A 22,377-nucleotide genomic window follows, 5' to 3' on the forward strand; every position below is an offset into this window, starting at 1 on the left:
ATACGGGAATTTAAGATGTGTTTTCAAAAGCGTAGTCTAGTAAACAAGCAGGGCAATACGCAGGTATTCAGATATGAAGACAGAAATCTGTATTCATGTTCAGCATGCATAATCCAGTAAACAGAAATGTAGGTATTTTAATTGGCCCAGAGCAAGTTGGCCATACACAGATATGCAGAAGTGATCCAAAGACAGGTCAAAAGGCAGCGGGAGGCCATACACAGATATGCAGAAGTGATCCAAAGACTGGTCAAAAGGCAGAGGGAGGCCATACACAGATATGCAGAAGTGATCCAAAGACTGGTCAAAAGGCAGCGGGAGGCCATACACAGATATGCAGAAGTGATCCAAAGACTGGTCAAAAGGCAGAGGGAGGCCATACACAGATATGCAGAAGTGATCCAAAGACAGGTCAAAAGGCAGAGGGAGGCCATACACAGATATGCAGAAGTGATCCAAAGACAGGTCAAAAGGCAGCGGGAGGCCATACACAGATATGCAGAAGTGATCCAAAGACAGGTCAGAAGGCAGCGGGAGGCCATACACAGATATGCAGAAGTGATCCAAAGACAGGTCAGAAGGCAGCGGGAGGCCATACACAGATATGCAGATGTGATCCAAAGACAGGTCAGAAGGCAGCGGGAGGCCATACACAGATATGCAGATGTGATCCAAAGACAGGTCAGAAGGCAGCGGGAGGCCATACACAGATATGCAGATGTGATCCAAAGACAGGTCAAAAGGCAGCGGGAGGCCATACACAGATATGCAGAAGTGATCCAAAGACAGGTCAAAAGGCAGCGGGAGGCCATACACAGATATGCAGAAGTGATCCAAAGACAGGTCAGAAGGCAGCGGGAGGCCATACACAGATATGCAGAAGTGATCCAAAGACAGGTCAGAAGGCAGCGGGAGGCCATACACAGATATGCAGATGTGATCCAAAGACAGGTCAGAAGGCAGCGGGAGGCCATACACAGATATGCAGAAGTGATCCAAAGACAGGTCAGAAGGCAGCGGGAGGCCATACACAGATGTGCAGAAGTGATCCAAAGACAGGTCAGAAGGCAGCGGGAGGCCATACACAGATATGCAGATGTGATCCAAAGACAGGTCAGAAGGCAGCGGGAGGCCATACACAGATATGCAGAAGTGATCCAAAGACAGGTCAGAAGGCAGCAGGAGGCCATACACAGATATGCAGAAGTGATCCAAAGACAGGTCAGAAGGCAGCGGGAGGCCATACACAGATATGCAGATGTGATCCAAAGACAGGTCAGAAGGCAGCGGGAGGCCATACACAGATATGCAGATGTGATCCAAAGACAGGTCAGAAGGCAGCGGGAGGCCATACACAGATATGCAGAAGTGATCCAAAGACAGGTCAGAAGGCAGCGGGAGGCCATACACAGATATGCAGAAGTGATCCAAAGACAGGTCAGAAGGCAGCGGGAGGCCATACACAGATATGCAGATGTGATCCAAAGACAGGTCAGAAGGCAGCGGGAGGCCATACACAGATATGCAGATGTGATCCAAAGACAGGTCAGAAGGCAGCGGGAGGCCATACACAGATATGCAGAAGTGATCCAAAGACAGGTCAGAAGGCAGCGGGAGGCCATACACAGATATGCAGAAGTGATCCAAAGACAGGTCAGAAGGCAGCGGGAGGCCATACACAGATATGCAGATGTGATCCAAAGACAGGTCAGAAGGCAGCGGGAGGCCATACACAGATATGCAGAAGTGATCCAAAGACAGGTCAGAAGGCAGCGGGAGGCCATACACAGATATGCAGAAGTGATCCAAAGACAGGTCAGAAGGCAGCGGGAGGCCATACACAGATATGCAGAAGTGATCCAAAGACAGGTCAGAAGGCAGCGGGAGGCCATACACAGATATGCAGAAGTGATCCAAAGACAGGTCAGAAGGCAGCGGGAGGCCATACACAGATATGCAGAAGTGATCCAAAGACAGGTCAAAAGGCAGAGGGAGGCCATACACAGATGTCAGCAGAGAAGATCATCACATCCAGATAACATATAAATGATCTCAAGGCCCAGAGTTATTAAAGAAAAGAATTATGTTCGTTATGTTCATGTGGAAAACATGCTGTGACACCTTCCTTATTTATAATATAGATTGATTTTCTAGAAAACATGTAAAGTTCCCAAAAGAATAACTACAGCTAAGTTCTTACCATAAAATCCTATAAAAGGTTATAAATGTTAGAAGAAAAAGAAGCTGCATAAACTTACACAAGGGTTTCCTGGTTTGCTCATATATACTGTGGTCTCTGCAGGATGATGCTGACGTAGAGTGGAAATTTGCTCGATCCAAACTCTACCTGTCCTACTTCAGAGAAGGTCTGACTCTGCCTGTCCCCTTTAATATCATCCCCACACCGAAAGCCCTGTACTACATCATCAGGTAATGTTAGTGTTTTAAGCAAATAGCCACTAATCTTGTTCAACAAATCTATAGAAGATTTCGCTTGTCAAGAAAGAATAGTTCCTCCCTCAATTACTAAGTTTAAAGTAAATAATCTTTAAGTAATCAATGGGGTCTTAACAAATCCATTAGAACAGTCATGTGAATCTGTTTGTGCAGGTGTTTAATGGACCCCAATTCAAGGCCCCATTCAAGTGGGGGGATTCTGATTTTTTTTTTAAGCCAAAAAAGGGGCAACCAGACGTGGACTCCTTGCTCAGTGTGCTTAGAGAAATATATGGCTGCACCTCACTGACGAGGCCCAGTGAAGGTTGAAATGATCATTTGGGGTTGCCGTGTTCCTTGTTTAGAGAGAAATTGTTTGGTATTTCGACTGATATACTACAGGAAAGTTCTACTCTGTGAAAAGCATTACTGGGCTAAAAAGAAGCCGCACCCAGGTGGTAAATCGCCATAGAACAGGCTAACAAGTTATTGAGCTGGTTGTTCGTTCCTGTGAGTGCGCTTCTCTCTTTGTGTATTTTTTAAGCCAATAGACAAGTATTTTCATGAATAAAGAATTTATGTAGATTTTTATATTCTATAAGGTGTGAACTTTTAGGAAATAAGAATGAACATGAAATACCTCATGGGAGTGGTGTGACCCTCTCTTTCTAAAATGGGTTCTCATGCCAGTCCCTGTGGTTTATGGAAATACATAGGGCTCTGAAAAATCCCCCATCTGCCTATAAAGTGCTTCCCTGGTGTGTATAAGGACAGGTGTTCACCACTGCAGTTTATCACCTGCATATTAGCGAGCCCTATGGTTACTCCGGTCCCTTTATGTGTATAAGGACAGGTGTTCACCACTGCAGTTTATCACCTGCATATTAGTGAGCCCTATGGTTACTCCGGTCCCTTTATGTGTATAAGGACAGGTGTTCACCACTGCAGTTTATCACCTGCATATTAGTGAGCCCTATGGTTACTCCGGTCCCTTTATGTGTATAAAGAAGATACATTCATTGTTAATTCTCTATTTGAGATATATTTGACCTCTTCTATAAAGAAGAATATTCACACTCGTATTGTCTACATTTAATTCATGGCCCTTTTCATTACCCATTCCTGTTTATCAAAAACACACTCGCTCGATTTTTAGCCTCTTCTTCACTGAAGCAGGAAAATAATATAAATCTGGTCTGTTCAGGCACCTTGAAAACTGGAATTGAGAAGCTCAGTCTTCTCTGATTAAAAAGTTTTACCCCTCTTAATTCTTAGTTCAAATCAATAAATATATATTTAGGGGTAGATTTATTAAAGGGACATAATACTCATATGCTAAATCACTTGAAACTGATGCAGTATAACTGTAAAAAGCTGACGGAAAATATCTATGTAAAAAAGAAGATATTTTACCTCACAATTTCCTCAGCTCAGCAGAGTAAGTTATGTGTAAAAAAATATACTCAGTTACTGCTCATCTGCAGGTAAAAAAAAATATACTCAGTTACTGCTAGGGTTGCCACCCGCCCCGGTTTCACCGGGACAGTCCCGGTCTGGGGCTCTGTGTCCCGTGTCCCGGAACTACCTTGAAATGCCCCGGGCTAAGCGCTCCCCTGGCGCAGCAGTGAGCAGGGCACAGACTTCACAAAAAATTAGCTGGCCAGAGGAGCGCTTAGCCCGGATAGGTGGAGTCTGGAGGAGACGGAGGATGGTGATGACAGTGGGAGGGGAGTCGTGACGTTGCATCTTGCTGAGAGCAGGATTCAGAATCAGAACAGGAACATAACCTGCCATTTTAGATCATCTGTGCATGATGAGCTATCTGGAAGCACAGTCTCTAATGGATACAGTCTTGATTCCAACTGTAGGTAGGAAAACACAATCTGTTAACGTGTTACTTAGGAGGGTTATGGTACTACCCACAGCTTTGAATGTAGAAAGCTTGCATTCCTTAGATATTCCCATACAATAAAACCAGTAATCCACCATTTGCAATTCAAAAATACTCAGTGATTAAGTAACAAATGTTTTGTATTTCCACATCTACCTTATTATTAGTCAAAAATAATAGTGTCAGGAAATATTGTTATACTGGGAAAAGAGCCAGAGTTTTTAATAAAATGCCATCTTCAAACGCTCTTTTATGTGTGATCCCTGTAATTCTCAGTATTGCCCCATATGATCTGGCCTTTTGGTTGGTATATCCCTGAATAGATCAAATCTGCTTAACCGTTATATCATACTGTTATATATATAAATTGATTTCATAATTAATTTGAGGCTGCAAGAAGCCACGCCCCCTAGACACACCCTCTCCACGCCCACTTAAAAAGTGTCCAGGAATTTTCTGGGCAAAAGGTGGCAACCCTAGTTACTGCCCAGCTGCAGGTAAAAAAATAAAATAAAAAAATGAAGAAATGAACAGCAGCCAATCAGCATCAGCAGTGCTAAAGTCAACTCATGAACTCTTTTACTGTGATCTCATGAGATTTGACTTAACTCTCATGAGATTTCATTGTAAACTTCCTTACACTGAATAGGGAAATAAGATGAGTGTGCACGTAAGCTTGCTCCTTCCGCTGTCCCAGGACAGACATACTGATTTGCTGCTTAGAAGTCCTTTACAATGGGATGTGGCTACTGAGAAACTTTTGATATAAAATATCTTTCTTTTTTACATAGAGATGTTCTAGTCAGCTTTTTACAGCTATACTGCATTACTTTCAAGTGTTTAAACATTTGGGTATTATGGCCCTTTAAATGGTGGGCGGACATGATCCGCTGTAGCCGATCATGTCAGCCCGACATAGCTAAATGCCGACAGCATACGCTGTCGGCAGTGTCGGCATTTAACATTGTACAAGCATTTCGGCCGCTAGCAGGGGGTGTCAATCATTCCGATCTGATCAGGATGATTGCCGTCCGGCACCTTAGAGGTGGCGGATAAATTAAGGAGCAGCGATCTTACGACTGCTGCTTCTTAACCTATGTTTCAGGTGGACCTGAAACTTCGGGAGTAGATTGCAGCATCCGCTGATTGATAAATCTACCCCTTAGCCTCTTTCTTGAAATAGATTTTATTTTTCCTAACATTGAACATGTTTACCCTCTTTTGCATAATAACAGGTTTCAATATTTCCCATTTCCAACTGTAAAGTTACATTTCTCAATAATTTTGGATTTTATTAATTCATAATAATAAGTTCTAATCACCTATGCATGATATCTATAGCAGTTTGTTGTTTTATATGAAATAAATGTATTGTATTTTACCTACAGGGGCATTTGCAGATTTCTATGCTGTTTAAAACCTAAGAAAAAGCAAGAATACCCTCCTATTGCCTCTATAGTAAGTTCCTGCGCTAATATTAGTATCTGCACGCCGCTTGTTTTTACTGGATTACTGCAATGATTTACATCAGCAGGGAGACTTCACATCACTCTGGTCTGTTCCAATGCAGCAGAATGTCCATGCAAAATACCATAAAGGGACATAAAACCCAAAGGATTTATTCAATTATTTAAAAAGCTTTCCAGTTTACTTCTGTTATCTAATTTGCTTAGTTTTCTTGGTATCCTTTGTTGAAAAGTATACCTAGGTAGGCTCAGGAGTTTGGAACTAGCTGCTGATTGGTGCCTGCACATCTATAACTCATTTAATTGACTTACAGATGTGTTCAGCTAGCTCCTAGCAGTGCATTGCTGCTCCTTCAATAAAGGATGCCAAGAGAATGAAACAGATTTGATAATAGAAGTAAATTGAAAGTTGTTCTATCTAAATCATAAAAGAAAGATGCTGTTGTTTGTGTCCCTTTAAGCATTTTTCTGCATGCAATTGGTGGCACTCTCACCATAACCAATTAATCCCAAGCTTTTCAAATACATTTGTAGCTCTATAACATCCCTATATATTGCATGGGATCAATTCAGCAACTGCAAATCCTTTTCAGCACATTTATGGAGGATTTTTGTACATTGCTTGGCTTCTTGAACACGGCCTTGTGCTGCTAAGTTGCACATCTTGGTTATTCTCACAACTTCATACTTAAAGGGCCATAATATTAAAAAAATGACATGGTCTAATTTGTTAGAGCAGGTCATTTTAAGACTAGCAACCTTCCACTACTATGTGTTTAAACCCCAATAAAGGGGTTAAACACACAATATAAGTACTGCTCAGGACCCACAGATCACTCCTGGTATTGAGCGGAAACTGGTTCTGATCCAATTAGCAGCTCTAGTTACATAGCTGAGTCATGTGACTAGCGCTGCTAACTGGATCAGCAGAGGCTTTTGATTGAGACCAACAGTACTCTGTGGGCACGATCTGTACTTATACTGTGTGTTTAACCTCTTTGCAGGGATTAAACACACAGTAGTGTAGGGTTGATAGTATTTAAATGACTATAATAGATTAGCGCATGTTATTTTTTGAATAGTATGGCTACTTAATCAACACATTGTTTTTGTTTAATACAAATGTCAAATAGTTGCTGAAATCACACTTTAAACTGTGGAAATTGTGCATAGCTTAAACATGGACATCACAACATTTATTTACAATTAAATATCTGTAAAGTAAAAATGTTATAAAATTAAAAGTAACTGAATTACTCATGCAATTCATTAACATAAATAAGGGAACAAACCTGCATTCAAACACATTAGTCAGTCATTATTAATATTAAACTCCCCACCTCACATAAAGAAGCACTTGCTAAATCCTGCTGTGTTTATTTATGTGATATGTCTAGAATATATTCCTTCATTACCTAAGACATCACCAAAATGCTAATTCACTTGTTCAGTTTGTCTCATATTGACTATTGCAACTTACTCCTAATTGACTTTAACAACTCTGGCCACTCCCCCTTCCAATCCATTCTGAGTGCTTGATCTCTACCTAAATGTCTGCTAGTTCCACCAGTGGCATCCTTATAGAATACTGACCTTAGCCTACAGCTTCACATATACCTATACTTGCTAGTTCCACCGGTGGCATCCTTATAGAATACTGACCTTAGCCTACAGCCTCACATATACCTATACTTGCTAGTTCCACCAGTGGCATCCTTATAGAATACTGACCTTAGCCTACAGCTTCACATATACCTATACTTGCTAGTTCCACTGGTGGCATCCTTATAGAATACTGACCTTAGCCTACAGCCTCACATATACCTATACTTGCTAGTTCCATCAGTGGCATCCTTATAGAATACTGACCTTAGCCTACAGCCTCACATATACCTATACTTGCTAGTTACACCAGTGGCATCCTTATAGAATACTGACCTTAGCCTACAGCCTCACATATACCTATACTTGCTAGTTCCCCTGTGTCAACCTTATAGCATACTGACCTTAGCCTACAGCCTCACATATACCTATACTTGCTAGTTCCACCAGTGGCATCCTTATAGAATACTGACCTTAGCCTACAGCCTCTCATATACCTATACTTGCTAGTTCCCCTGTGTCAACCTTATAGCATACTGACCTTAGCCTACAGCCTCACATATACCTATACTTGCTAGTTACACCAGTGGCATCCTTATAGAATACTGACCTTAGCCTACAGCCTCACATATACCTATACTTGCTAGTTCCACCGGTGGCATCCTTACAGAATACTGACCTTAGCCTACAGCCTCACATATACCTATACTTGCTAGTTCCCCTGTGTCAACCTTATAGCATACTGACCTTAGCCTACAGCCTCACATATACCTATACTTGCTAGTTCCACCAGTGGCAGCCTTATAGAATACTGACCTTAGCCTACAACCACACATATACCTATACTTGCTAGTTCCACCAGTGGCATCCTTACAGGATACTGACCTTAGCCTACAGCCTCACATATACCTATACTTGCTAGTTCCACCAGTGGCATCCTTACAGAATACTGACCTTAGCCTACAGCCTCACATATACCTATACTTGCTAGTTCCCCCAGTGGCATCCTTACAGAATACTGACCTTAGCCTACAGCCTCACATATGCCTATACTTGCTAGTTCCACCAGTGGCATCCTTACAGAATACTGACCTTAGCCTACAGCCTTATAGATACCTATACTTGCTAGTTCCCCCAGTGGCAACCTTATAGAATACTGACCTTAGCCAACAGCCTCACATATACATATACTTAATAGTTCCACCAGTGGCAACCTTATAGAATACTGAACTTAGCCTACAGCCTCACATATACCTATACTTGCTAGTTCCCCTGTGTCATCCTTATAGAATATTAACCTTAGCCTACAGCCTGACAGATACCTATACTTGCTAGTTCCACCAGTGGCAACCTTATAGAATACTGACCTTAGCCTACAGCCTCACATATACCTATACTTGCTAATCCCACCAGTGGCATCCTTATAGAATACTGACCTTAGCCTACAGCCTCACATATACCTATACTTGCTAGTTCCACCAGTGTCATCCTTATAGAATACTGACCTTAGCATACAGCCTCACAAATACCTATACTTGGTAGTTCCCCCAGTGGCATCCTTACAGAATACTGACCTTAGCCTACAGCCTCACAGATACCTATACTTGCTAGTTCCACCAGTGGCATCCTTACAGAATACTGACCTTAGCCTACAGCCTTACAGATACCTATACTTGCTAGTTCCACCAGTGGCATCCTTACAGAATACTGACCTTAGCCTACAGCCTCACAGATACCTATACTTGCTAGTTCCACCAGTGGCAACCTTATAGAATACTGACCTTAGCCTACAGCCTCACATATACCTATACTTGCTAGTTCCCCCAGTGGCATCCTTATAGAATACTGACCTTAGCCTACAGCCTCACAAATACCTATACTTGCTAGTTCCCCTGTGTCATCCTTATAGAATACTTACCTTAGCCTACAGCCTCACATATACCTATACTTGCTAGTTCCCCTGTGTCATCCTTATAGAATACTGACCTTAGCCTACAGCCTCACATATACCTATACTTGCTAGTTCCACAAGTGGCATCCTTATAGAATACTGACCTTAGCCTACAGCCTCACATATACCTATAATTGCTAGTTCCACCAGTGGCATCCTTACAGAATACTGACCTTAGCCTACAGCCTCACAGATACCTATACTTGCTAGTTCCACCAGTGGTATCCTTATAGAATACTAACCTTAGCCTACAGCCTCACATATAGCTATACTTGCTAGTTCCCCCAGTGGCATCCTTACAGAATACTGACCTTAGCCTACAGCCTCACATATACCTATGCTTGCTAGTTCCCCCAGTGGCATCCTTACAGAATACTGACCTTAGACTACAGCCTCACATATACCTATACTTGCTAGTTCCCCTGTGTCAACCTTATAGAATACTGACCTTAGCCTACAGCCTCACATATACCTATACTTGCTAGTTCCTCCAGTGGCATCCTTATAGAATACTGACCTTAGCCTACAGCCTCACATATACCTATACTTGCTAGTTCCACCAGTGGCATCCTTATAGAATACTGACCTTAGTCTACAGCCTCACATATACCTTTACTTGCTAGTTCCCCCAGTGGCATCCTTATAGAATACTGACCTTAGCCTACAGCCTCACATATACCTATACTTGCTGGTTCCACCAGTGGCATCCTTATAGAATACTGACCTTAGCCTACAGCCTCACATAAACCTTTACTTGCTAGTTCCCCCAGTGGCATCCTTATAGAATACTGACCTTAGCCTACAGCCTCACATATACCTATACTTGCTGGTTCCACCAGTGGCATCCTTATAGAATACTGACCTTAGCCTACAGTCTCACATATACCTATACTTGCTAGTTCCACCAGTGGCAACCTTATAGAATACTGACACTAGCCTACAGCCTCACAAATACCTATACTTGCTAGTTCCCCTGTGTCATCCTTATAGAATACTTACCTTAGCCTACAGCCTCACATATACCTATACTTGCTAGTTCCCCTGTGTCATCCTTATAGAATACTGACCTTAGCCTACAGCCTCACATATACCTATACTTGCTAGTTCCACAAGTGGCATTCTTATAGAATACTGACCTTAGCCTACAGCCTCACATATACCTATAATTGCTAGTTCCACCAGTGGCATCCTTACAGAATACTGACCTTAGCCTACAGCCTCACAGATACCTATACTTGCTAGTTCCACCAGTGGTATCCTTATAGAATACTAACCTTAGCCTACAGCCTCACATATAGCTATACTTGCTAGTTCCCCCAGTGGCATCCTTACAGAATACTGACCTTAGCCTACAGCCTCACATATACCTATGCTTGCTAGTTCCCCCAGTGGCATCCTTACAGAATACTGACCTTAGCCTACAGCCTCACATATACCTATGCTTGCTAGTTCCCCCAGTGGCATCCTTACAGAATACTGACCTTAGACTACAGCCTCACATATACCTATACTTGCTAGTTCCCCTGTGTCAACCTTATAGAATACTGACCTTAGCCTACAGCCTCACATATACCTATACTTGCTAGTTCCTCCAGTGGCATCCTTATAGAATACTGACCTTAGCCTACAGCCTCACATATACCTATACTTGCTAGTTCCACCAGTGGCATCCTTATAGAATACTGACCTTAGCCTACAGCCTCACATATACCTTTACTTGCTAGTTCCCCCAGTGGCATCCTTATAGAATACTGACCTTAGCCTACAGCCTCACATATACCTATACTTGCTGGTTCCACCAGTGGCATCCTTATAGAATACTGACCTTAGCCTACAGCCTCACATATACCTTTACTTGCTAGTTCCCCCAGTGGCATCCTTATAGAATACTGACCTTAGCCTACAGCCTCACATATACCTATACTTGCTGGTTCCACCAGTGGCATCCTTATAGAATACTGACCTTAGCCTACAGTCTCACATATACCTATACTTGCTAGTTCCACCAGTGGCAACCTTATAGAATACTGACACTAGCCTACAGCCTCACATATACCTATTCTTGCTAGTTCCACCGGTGGCATCCTTACAGAATACTGACCTTAGCCTACAGCCTCACATATACCTATACTTGCTAGTTCCACCAGTGGCATCCTTACAGAATACTGACCTTAGCCTACAGCCTTACAGATACCTATACTTGCTAGTTCCCCCAGTGGCATCCTTATAGAATACTGACCTTAGCCTACAGCCTCACATATACCTATACTTGCTAGTTCCCCTGTGTCATCCTTATAGAATACTGACCTTAGCATACAGCCTCACATATACCTATACTTGCTAGTTCCACCAGTGGCATCCTTATAGAATACTGACCTTAGCCTACAGCCTCACATATACCTATACTTGCTAGTTCCACCAGTGGCAACCTTATAGAATACTGACCTTAGCCTACAGCCTCACATATATCTATACTTGCTAGTTCCACCAGTGGCATCCTTATAGAATACTGCCCTTAGCCTACAGCCTCACGTATACCTATACTTGCTAGTTCCACCAGTGGCATCCTTTTAGAATACTGACCTTAGCCTACAGCCTCACGTATACCTATACTTGCTAGTTCCACCAGTGGCATCCTTATAGAATAGTGAACTTAGCCTACAGCCTCACATATACCTATACTTGCTAGTTCCCCTGTGTCATCCTAATAGAATACTGACCTTACCCTACAGCCTCACATATACCTATACTTGCTAGTTCCACCAGTGGCATCCTTATAGAATACTGACCTTAGCCTACAGTCTCACATATACCTATACTTGCTAGTTCCCCTGTGTCATCCTTATAGAATACTGACCTTAGGCTACAGCTTCACATATACCTATACCTGCTAGTTCCCCTTTGTCAACCTTATAGAATACTGACCTTAGCCTACAGCCTCACATATACCTATACTTGCTAGTTCCTCAGTGGCATCCTTATAGAATTCTGACCTTAGCCTACAGCCTCACATATACCTATACTTGCTAGTTCCCCCAGTCACATCCTTATAGAATACTGACCTTAGCCTACAGCCTCACATATACCTATACTTGCTAGTTCAACCAGTGGCAACCTTATAGAATACTGACCTTAGCCTACAGCCTCACATGTACCTATACTTGCTAGTTCCACCAGTGGCAACCTTATAGAATACTGACCTTAGCCTACAGCCTCTCATATATCTATACTTTCTAGTTCCACCAGTGGCATCCTTATAGAATACTGACCTTAGCCTACAGTCTCACATATATTTATTCTTGCTAGTTCCACCAGTGCCATCCTTACAGAATACTGACCTTAGCCTACAGCCTGACATATACCTATACTTACTAGTTCCCCCAGTGGCATCCTTATAGAATACTGACCTTAGCCTACAGCCTCACATATACCTATACTTGCTAGTTCCCCCAGTGGCATCCTTACAGAATACTGACCTTAGCCTACAGCCTCACATATACCTATACTTGCTAGTTCCCCTGTGTCATCCTTATAGAATACTGACCTTAGCCTACAGCCTCACATATACCTATACTTGCTAGTTCAACCAGTGGCATCCTTATAGAATACTGACCTTAGCCTACAGCCTCACATATACCTATACTTGCTAGTTCCACCAGTGGCAACCTTATAGAATACTGACCTTAGCCTACAGCCTCACATATACCTATACTTGCTAGTTCCCCCAGTGGCATCCTTACAGAATACTGACCTTAGCATACAGCCTCAGATATACCTATACTTGCTAGTTCCATCAGTGGCAACCTTATAGAATACTGACCTTAGCCTACAGCCTCACATATACCTATACTTGCTAGTTCCCCCAGTGGCATCCTTACAGAATACTGACCTTAGCCTACAGCCTCACATATACCTATACTTGCTAGTTCCCCCAGTGGCATCCTTACAGAATACTGACCTTAGCCTACAGCCTCACATATACTTGCTAGTTCCACCAGTGGCATCCTTACAGAATACTGACCTTAGCCTACAGCCTCACATATAGCTATACTTGCTAGTTCCCCCAGTGGCATCCTTACAGAATACTGACCTTAGCCTACAGCCTCACAGATACCTATACTTGCTAGTTCCCCCAGTGGCATCCTTACAGAATACTGACCTTAGCCTACAGCCTCACATACACCTATACTTGCTAGTTCCCCTGTGCCATCCTTATAGAATACTGACCTTAGCCTACAGCCTGACATATACCTATACTTGCTAGTTCCCCCAGTGGCATCCTTATAGAATACTGACCTTAGCCTACAGCCTGACATATACCTATACTTGCTAGTTCCACCAGTGGCATCCTTACAGAATACTGACCTTAGCCTACAGCCTCACATACACCTATACTTGCTAGTTCCACCAGTGGCATCCTTACAGAATACTGACCTTAGCCTACAGCCTCACATATACCTATACTTGCTAGTTCCCCTGTGTCATCCTTATAGAATACTGACCTTAGCCTACAGCCTCACATATACCTATACTTGCTAGTTCCACCAGTGGCATCCTTACAGAATACTGACCTTAGCCTACAGCCGCACATACACCTATACTTGCTAGTTCCACCAGTGGCATCCTTATAGAATACTGACCTTAGCCTACAGCCTCACATATACCTATACTTGCTAGTTCCACCAGTGGCATCCTTACAGAATACTGACCTTAGCCTACAGCCTGACATATACCTATAGTTTCTAGTTCCCCTGTGTCAACCTTATAGAATACTGACCTCAGCCTACAGCCTCACATATGCCTATACTTCATACTCATGTCTGTCTGCTCCCAACATTACTACTTCCCTCTCCTTGTGTAAACCTCATTTAACGCCTGTAAAATGTCTACTATTGTTTTTATGTGTTTTACAGAATATTGCACCCACAATTTGTCCTTCATGAGTTACATGTGATACAAGTGATTATTGATATACATGTGATTGTAGACATACATGTGGTTATAGGCATACATGTGATTATAGATATACATGTGATTATAGATATACATGTGATTATAGACATACATGTTATTATAGACATACATGTGATTATAGACATACATGTTATTATAGACATACATGTTATTATAGACATTCATGTGATTGTAGACATACATGTGGTTATAGGCATACATGTGATTATAGACATACATGTGGTTATAGGCATACATGTGATTATAGACATACATGTGATTATAGACTTACATGTGATTATAGACTTACATGTGGTTATAGGCATACATGTGATTATAGATATACATGTGATTATAGATATACATGTGATTATAGACATACATGTGATTATAGACATACATGTTATTATAGACATTCATGTGATTGTAGACATACATGTGGTTATAGGCATACATGTGATTATAGATATACATGTGATTATAGACATACATGTGGTTATAGGCATACATGTGATTATAGATATACATGTGATTATAGACATACATGTGATTATAGATATACATGTGATTATAGATATACATGTGATTATAGACATACATGTGATTATAGATATACATGTGATTATAGACATACATGTGATTATAGACATACATGTTATTATAGACATACATGTTATTATAGACATTCATGTGATTGTAGACATACATGTGGTTATAGGCATACATGTGATTATAGATATACATGTGATTATAGACATTCATGTGATTATAGACATACATGTGATTATAGACATACATGTGATTATAGACATACATGTGATTATAGACATTCATGTGATTATAGACATACATGTGATTATAGACATACATGTGATTATAGATATACATGTGATTATAGACATACATGTGATTATAGACATACATGTGATTATAGACTTACATGTGATTATAGACATACATGTTATTATAGACACACATGTGATTATAGACTTACATGTGATTATAGACTTACATGTGATTATAGACATACATGTGATTATAGATATACATGTGATTATAGACTTACATGTGATTATAGACTTACATGTGATTATAGACATACATGTGATTAAAGATATACATTTGATTATAGATATACATGTGATCATAGACTTACATGTGATTATAGATATACATTTGATTATAGATATACATGTGATTATAGACATACATGTGATTATAGACATACATGTGATTATAGACTTACATGTGATTATATATATATACTTGTGATTATAGACACACATGTGATTATAGATATACATGTGATTATAGACATACATGTGATTTTAATTCCAATTATCAAATTTGCTTAATTATCTTGGTATCCTTTGTTGAAAGAGCAGCAATGCACTCCGGGGGAACTAGCTGAGCACATCTGGGGAGCCAGTGACAAGAAGCATATATATGCAGCCACCAATCAGTAGCTAGCTCCCAATAATGGATTGCTGCTCCTGAACCTTCCTAAGTATGCTTTTCAAATAAGGATACCAAGAGAACTAAGCAAATTACATAATAGAAGTAAATTGAAAGTTGTTTTAAATGTAAACCTCACAACATTTTTGGCTGAGAATGAGGGACACAGGTCAATAGGAGGTTGTCACCATTTTGTGGGTGGAGCCATGTTGGGAGGGAAGGGATCATGGGTGGGATTTGTGGTGTTTATGGGTGGTCTTTGGGTGTGTCAGGGCAATTTGTGGGTGTTTCTGGGTGGTCTTTGGGTGTGTCAGGGCAATTTGTGGGTGTTTCTGGGTGGTCTTTGGGTGTGTCAGGGCAATTTGTGGGTGTTTCTGGGTGGTCTTTGGGTGTGTCAGGGCAATTTGTGGGTGTTTCTGGGTGGTCTTTGGGTTTGTCAGGGCAATTTGTGGGTGTTTCTGGGTGTTTCATGGGTGGAGCTAAGGGAAATTCTGTGAAGAGGAGCATATGGCTGTCTCACAGGGGCAGAGCTCACAATCAGGGACAGCTGGGAGGTAAATGAGTTAGAGATATCATTAAAAGGACTTGAGAGTTATTGTAGGCTAAAGACTTTAGCAACAAGATACAAAGTCAGTCAGCAGTTAGAGGACAGTAACGGACAGTTTTGGGCTGCAGTTTTCAGGAAGGAAGATTTGGGTTATGAAGAAAGGATGGACATGTTGCAGTTATTTACATTGAATAGGAGACCTCTCATAGGGGATATTATTACTTTATACAAATATATACGGGGTCCATATAAGCAATTACTGGCGGACCTGTTTATCAGTAGGACTATACAAAGCACCAGGGGCCAATCACTGAGACTTGATGAACAGAGATTTCACCTACAGCAGCGTAACAATAAGAACATGGAACTCTACCTAGATTTAGTAAATTCAGTAGATGCTTTTAGAAGAACAGGACTAGATGCTAAGATGCTAGTTGGCTAAGCAGAGCATACACGGATATACCAGTTAGTCCTATCAGTATGTTGTTGATCCAAGGAGAAATGTGACTGACACTTTAAGGCACAATTAGAAATAGCTTCAATTTTTTTTTGCCTTCTTTTGACTCAACAGAAGTGACAGAAAGTGAAAATTTGTACTTGATGGATTTTGTTTTATTTATGCACCCGGTAAAGCACAAAACTTGTAATCTTGGTCTATGTAAATAAAGCTGTCGCTTGTTACTTTTGCTCAGAAATTTTGATGGACTGGGCAATTTGTCTTCTTATTTTACTTTAATACTACAATGTTCTGAATGCCTTTATTTGTTCAGACTAACAGGGCTCTTGAAAAAGGTGACCTTGGAGAAAGCCGTGCATCGTATCGCCTGCAGGTGATCAGAGCTCTGGTTCAGAGGTACATAGATACAGCCAGGAGGGAGTTTGAAGAGGGAAGACGTAAAGGTAAGTAATCAATAAGCCTGCCAAACCATACTGTCTTAAAATGCAGCTCTTCCAAGGTATTTAATCCAGGAGCAGTCAAACTTAGACAAATCAATACAACTGCAACACAAAATATAGTGGCAAATCCATACCTTACAGAAAAAACAAAGAACATTTGTAATTATAAGTATATACCTGTGCTGAAATGTTGGTGGCTAAATGTAGCCACCAATCAGCAAGCGCTGTCCAGAGGTCTGAACCAAAAATGGGCCGGCTCCTAAGATTTCATGCCTCCTTTTCAAATAAAGATACCAAAAGAACTAAGAAAATTAGATAATAGGAGTAAATTAGAAAGTTGTTTAAAGTTGCTGCTCTATCTGAATCATGAAAGAAAAACATTGGGTTTAGTGTCCCTTTAAGTATTAGTCCTTACTGCCTCTACTGTGATTATATCACACAAATAACCCATTCTATAAAGAAACTACATGGAATATAAAGAAAACCTACAAAAATAAACACAGAGGTAACACAATTAATGTCATTATATAAAATAGACAGATGCAGACATACAATATGCATAGACAGGTAACATATAAATCATTAGTGAGACTGTCAGCTTTGTATGTAGGGCTACATGAGCATGAGTACTACAGCATATATAGTAGTATAAATAATAAAACATGGTCATTATTATATAAATTGTGTTGTGTTTTTCTTCACCTCACCAGAGAGGTTGGAGTGAATTCTGCAGGACCCAGAACCCTGACCCTATAGATTTAGAGTTTTGTCGGTAACGACCCGCGTATCTAACGCTGGCTTTTTTCCCCCCGCACCTTTTAAATACCGCTGGTATTTAGAGTTCACAGAAGGGCTGCGTTAGGCTCCAAAAAGGGAGCGTAGAGCATATTTACCGCCACTGCAACTCTCAATACCAGCGGTGCTTACGGACGCGGCCAGCTTCAAAAACGTGCTCGTGCACGATTCCCCCATAGGAAACAATGGGGCAGTTTGAGCTGAAAAAAAACCTAACCCCTGCAAAAAAGCAGTGTTCAGCTCCTAACGCAGCCCCATTGTTTCCTATGGGGAAACACTTCCTAAGTCTGCACCTAACACCCTAACACCCTAACATGTACCCCGAGTCTAAACACCCCTAACCTTACACTTATTAACCCCTAATCTGCTGCCCCCGCATGTGGGTGGTGGGTTGTAATGTTGGGGGGGGGTATTGTATGTTTTTTTTTTTACAGGCAAAAGAGCTGAATTCTTTGGGGCATGCCCCGCAAAGGGCCCTTTTAAGGGCTGGTAAGGTAAAAGAGCTTTTCTATTTAATTTTAGAATAGGGTAGGGCATTTTTTTATTTTGGGGGTCTTTGTTATTTTATTAGGGGGCTTAGAGTAGGTGTAATTAGCTTAAAATTGTTGTAATATTTTTCTAATGTTTGTAAATATTTTTTTATTTTTTGTAACTTAGTTCTTTTTTATTTTTTGTACTTTAGTTAGTTTATTTAATTGTATTTATTTGTAGGTATTTGTATTTAATTAATTTATTGATAGTGTAGTGTTAGATTTAATTGTAGATAATTGTAGGTATTTTATTTAATTAATTTATTGATAGTGTAGTGTTAGGTTTAATTGTAACTTAGGTTAGGATTTATTTTACAGGTTATTTTGTAATTATTTTAACTAGGTAGCTATTAAATAGTTATGAACTATTTAATAGCTATTGTACCTGGTTAAAATAATTACAAAGTTGCCTGTGAAATAAATATAAATCCTAAAATAGCTACAATATAATTATAATTTATATTGTAGCTATATTAGGATTTATTTTACAGGTAAGTATTTAGCTTTAAATAGGAATAATTTATTTAATAAGAGTTCATTTATTTCATTAGATTTAAATTATATTTAATTTAGGGGGGTGTTAGGGTTAGGGTTAGACTTAGGTTTAGGGGTTAATAAATTTATTAGAGTAGCGATGAGGTCCGGTCGGCAGATTAGGGGTTAATACTTGAAGTTAGGTGTCGGTGATGTTAGGGAGGGCATATTAGGGGTTAATACTATTTATTGAGGCGGGAGTGAGGCGGATTAGGGGTTAATACATTTATTATAGTGGCGATGAGGTCTGGTCGGCAGATTAGGGGTTAATAATTGTAGGTAGGTGGAGGCGACGTTGGGGGCGGCAGATTAGGGGTTAATAAATATAATATAGGGGTCGGCGGTGTTAGGGGCAGCAGATTAGGGGTTCATAGGGATAACGTAGGTGGCGGCGGTGTGTGGTCGGCAGATTAGGGGTTAAAACATTTTAATAGAGTGGCGGCGATGTGGGGGGACCTCGGTTTAGGGGTACATAGGTAGTTTATGGGTGTTAGTGTACTTTAGAGCACAGTAGTTAAGAGCTTTATAAACCGGCGTTAGCCCAGAAAGCTCTTAACTCCTGACTTTTTTCGGCGGCTGGAGTTTTGTCGTTAGATTTCTAACGCTCACTTCAGCCAAGACTCTAAATTCCGGCGTTAGAAAGATCCCATTGAAAAGATAGGATACGCAAATGGCGTGGGGGGATCTGCGGTATGGAAAAGTCGCGGCTGGAAAGTGAGCGTTAGACCCTTTCCTGACTGACTCTAAATACCAGCGGTAGCCCAAAACCAGAGTTAGGAGCCTCTAACGCTGGTTTTGACGGCTAACGCCAAACTCTAAATCTAGCCGAATGAGTCCACGGATCATCTTAATTACTAATGGGATATTCACCTCCTGGTCAGCAGGAGGAGGCAAAGAGCACCACAGCAGAGCTGTTAAATAGCTCCGACCTTCCCTCCCACCCCAGTCATTCTCTTTGCCTACGTTAGTGATAGGAAGAGGTAAAGTGAGGTGTTAGTATAGATTCTTCAATCAAGATTTTATTGTTTTTAAAGTAGTGCAAGATTGTGCTGCTTTGTTCTAGGGTGTAACCGTAGTCCATATCAGTCTCTTCAGTAGAGCTTTGGTGGCTTTAGAGCAATGGGAACTTGTGGGACATAATTCTCACTGCACCTCCCATACATTGATGCTGCCCTAACCCCGATGGCTTAAGTAAGATTACTCAGGCTTTATCTTTATCCACAGGGCTATGTGAGGGAGAGGACCTCATAAAGCTGCTGAGCTGCCCTGCTGTCGGGCAGATTTCTTTTTTAAGACATGATGAGTCGACGGATCATCTTAATTACTAATGGGATATTCCCCTCCTGGTCAGCAGGAGGAGGCAAAGAGCACCACAGCAGAGCTGTTAAATAGCTCCTCCCTTCCCTTCCCACTCCAAGATTTTAAGGTAAGTGCTGACTTTGTTATTCTGGGGTCAAGGACATTAACTCAGAGGAAAGTGGGCACTTTAATTTAATTTAATCAGTTAAACATATAAGGCTCATTTGATAGGGGCTTTTATGTTTGGGACATCAAGCTCTCTTTATATGGAGGGTATTTGGACAGCAATCACTGCAGGCACTAGGGCTGGGAGTTAAGCTGGTTTTATTTTTTGCTAGGGTGATTAAATTTTCCTACGGCTTAAACAAGTAGATAAGCCGGTCGGGAGTTAAAATGCAGTAATGCCCACGATGGGCGGAGCTTCGAATTCCCATGCTTCCTGTATCTGCGCAATATTCAGTACATCTTCTGTGGTAGAGACGTCTGGAAAGCGTGTCACTAGAACCGCATGGTTTTCTATACTTGAGGCAGGCGGTTCTAGTGCTTTGTGCTCCGGTTTTGTTGTTGTTGTTGTCCCGGATCGATCCAGCTCCACAAAGGGCGATAGTGAAGTCCGGGTGGCAGGTAGGCGCCTCAGCAGAGTTGCTGAGGTGTAGGGGTGTCTCAATTTGAATTCATTTATCTTTATTAGTTTATGGCTACGTTTTTTTCACGTGCAGTAAAAAAGTTGCACTTTTAAATTTAAAGGAACAGTAACGTTTTTTGCATTCAAACTTTTTTGGGTAAAATTAAAGTTTTTATTGCATAATTATACTATTGTGACTCAGTATGGACCAAGGAGACTTGCAAAGTGTTACTTGCTCCTTGTGTTTTGATGCAAATGTGGAACTACCTATCCCTTTCTGTCCCTCATGTATTGAGAGGACTTTAAACTTTAGGGAAAAGATTTTTTCTGAGCAAAACTTTTCAAAGGCGGATGCTGTCCAAGAGTCTAATGACGAGGTTCAAGGTATGCCGCAGCTTTCTCCCCAAGCGTCCCAAAATTTACCGCCCGCACAAGCAGTGCCCTGCACTTCTGCTATAGCTCCTGCTGGAGTTACTTTAAAATACATTGCTCCTCTCATGTCTTCTACAATTTCTGATGCATTGTCTGCTTTCCCAATGTTGCAGGGCAAACGTAAGAGGAAAACCAGACATTCAGTAAGTTATGATGCAATTGTTGCAATTTTGGAGGTACCCTCCCAAGGCCATGAAGAGGAGGGTACTGCTGTTTCATCTAAGAGTGAAATCTCAGATTCATAAGGTTCATTGCCTCTGACGGACTTAGAGGTTGTAACTTTTAGGTTTAAGCTAGAACACCTCCGCCTGCTGCTCAGGGAGGTTTTGGTTACTTTAGACGACTGCAACTCCACGGTCATGGTTGCCCCTGCGAAGTCTAGTAAATTAGACAGATATTTTGAAGTTCCTTCTTACTCAGACGTATTTCCGGTTCCAAAGCGAGCTTTGGAGATCGTTACTAAGGAGTGGGAGAGCCCAGGCATTCCCTTTTCTCCCTCCTCTATTTTTAAGAAGATGTTTCCCATAGCTGACTCTTTCAAGGAGGCTTGGCAAACAGTTCCTAAGGTGGAAGGAGCTATTTCCACCTTAGCCAAGAGAACCACTATTCCCATAGAGGATAGTTGTGCTTTCAAAGATCCTATGGACAAGAAGTTAGAGGGTTTACTTAAAAAGATTTATGTTCACCATGTTCTGTTATTACAGCCTGCTGCATGCATTGCGACTGTCACTAGTGCAGCAGCATATTGGTTTGATACTTTGTCCGAGTCTCTCAGGACTGAGACTTCTTTGGAGGAGATCCAAGACAGGATAAAAGCTCTGAAGCTAGCTAATGATTTTATTACGGATGCTTCCCTTCAAATTATTAAACTGGCAGCTAAGAGTTCGGGTTTCTCTGTCCTAGCCCGCAGAGCCTTATGGTAAAAGCCCTGGTCCGTGGACGTGTCATCTAAGTCTAAGCTTCT

General features: G+C 41.2%; 1 protein-coding gene across 1 annotated transcript in view; it reads left to right on the forward strand.

The window, feature by feature from the left end:
- The window catches only part of LOC128652708 (short transient receptor potential channel 2-like), a 137,100-nt gene that overhangs the window by 102,706 nt on the left and 12,017 nt on the right, over window positions 1-22,377 (forward strand). Inside the window, 3 exon segments of the mRNA XM_053705639.1 lie at window positions 2,303-2,430; window positions 5,716-5,785; window positions 17,072-17,201. Of these exon segments, the coding sequence (XP_053561614.1) occupies window positions 2,303-2,430; window positions 5,716-5,785; window positions 17,072-17,201 (328 nt within the window).

The sequence above is a fragment of the Bombina bombina genome, chromosome 3 (assembly GCF_027579735.1).
Source record: "Bombina bombina isolate aBomBom1 chromosome 3, aBomBom1.pri, whole genome shotgun sequence".
Lineage (NCBI taxonomy): Eukaryota > Metazoa > Chordata > Amphibia > Anura > Bombinatoridae > Bombina > Bombina bombina.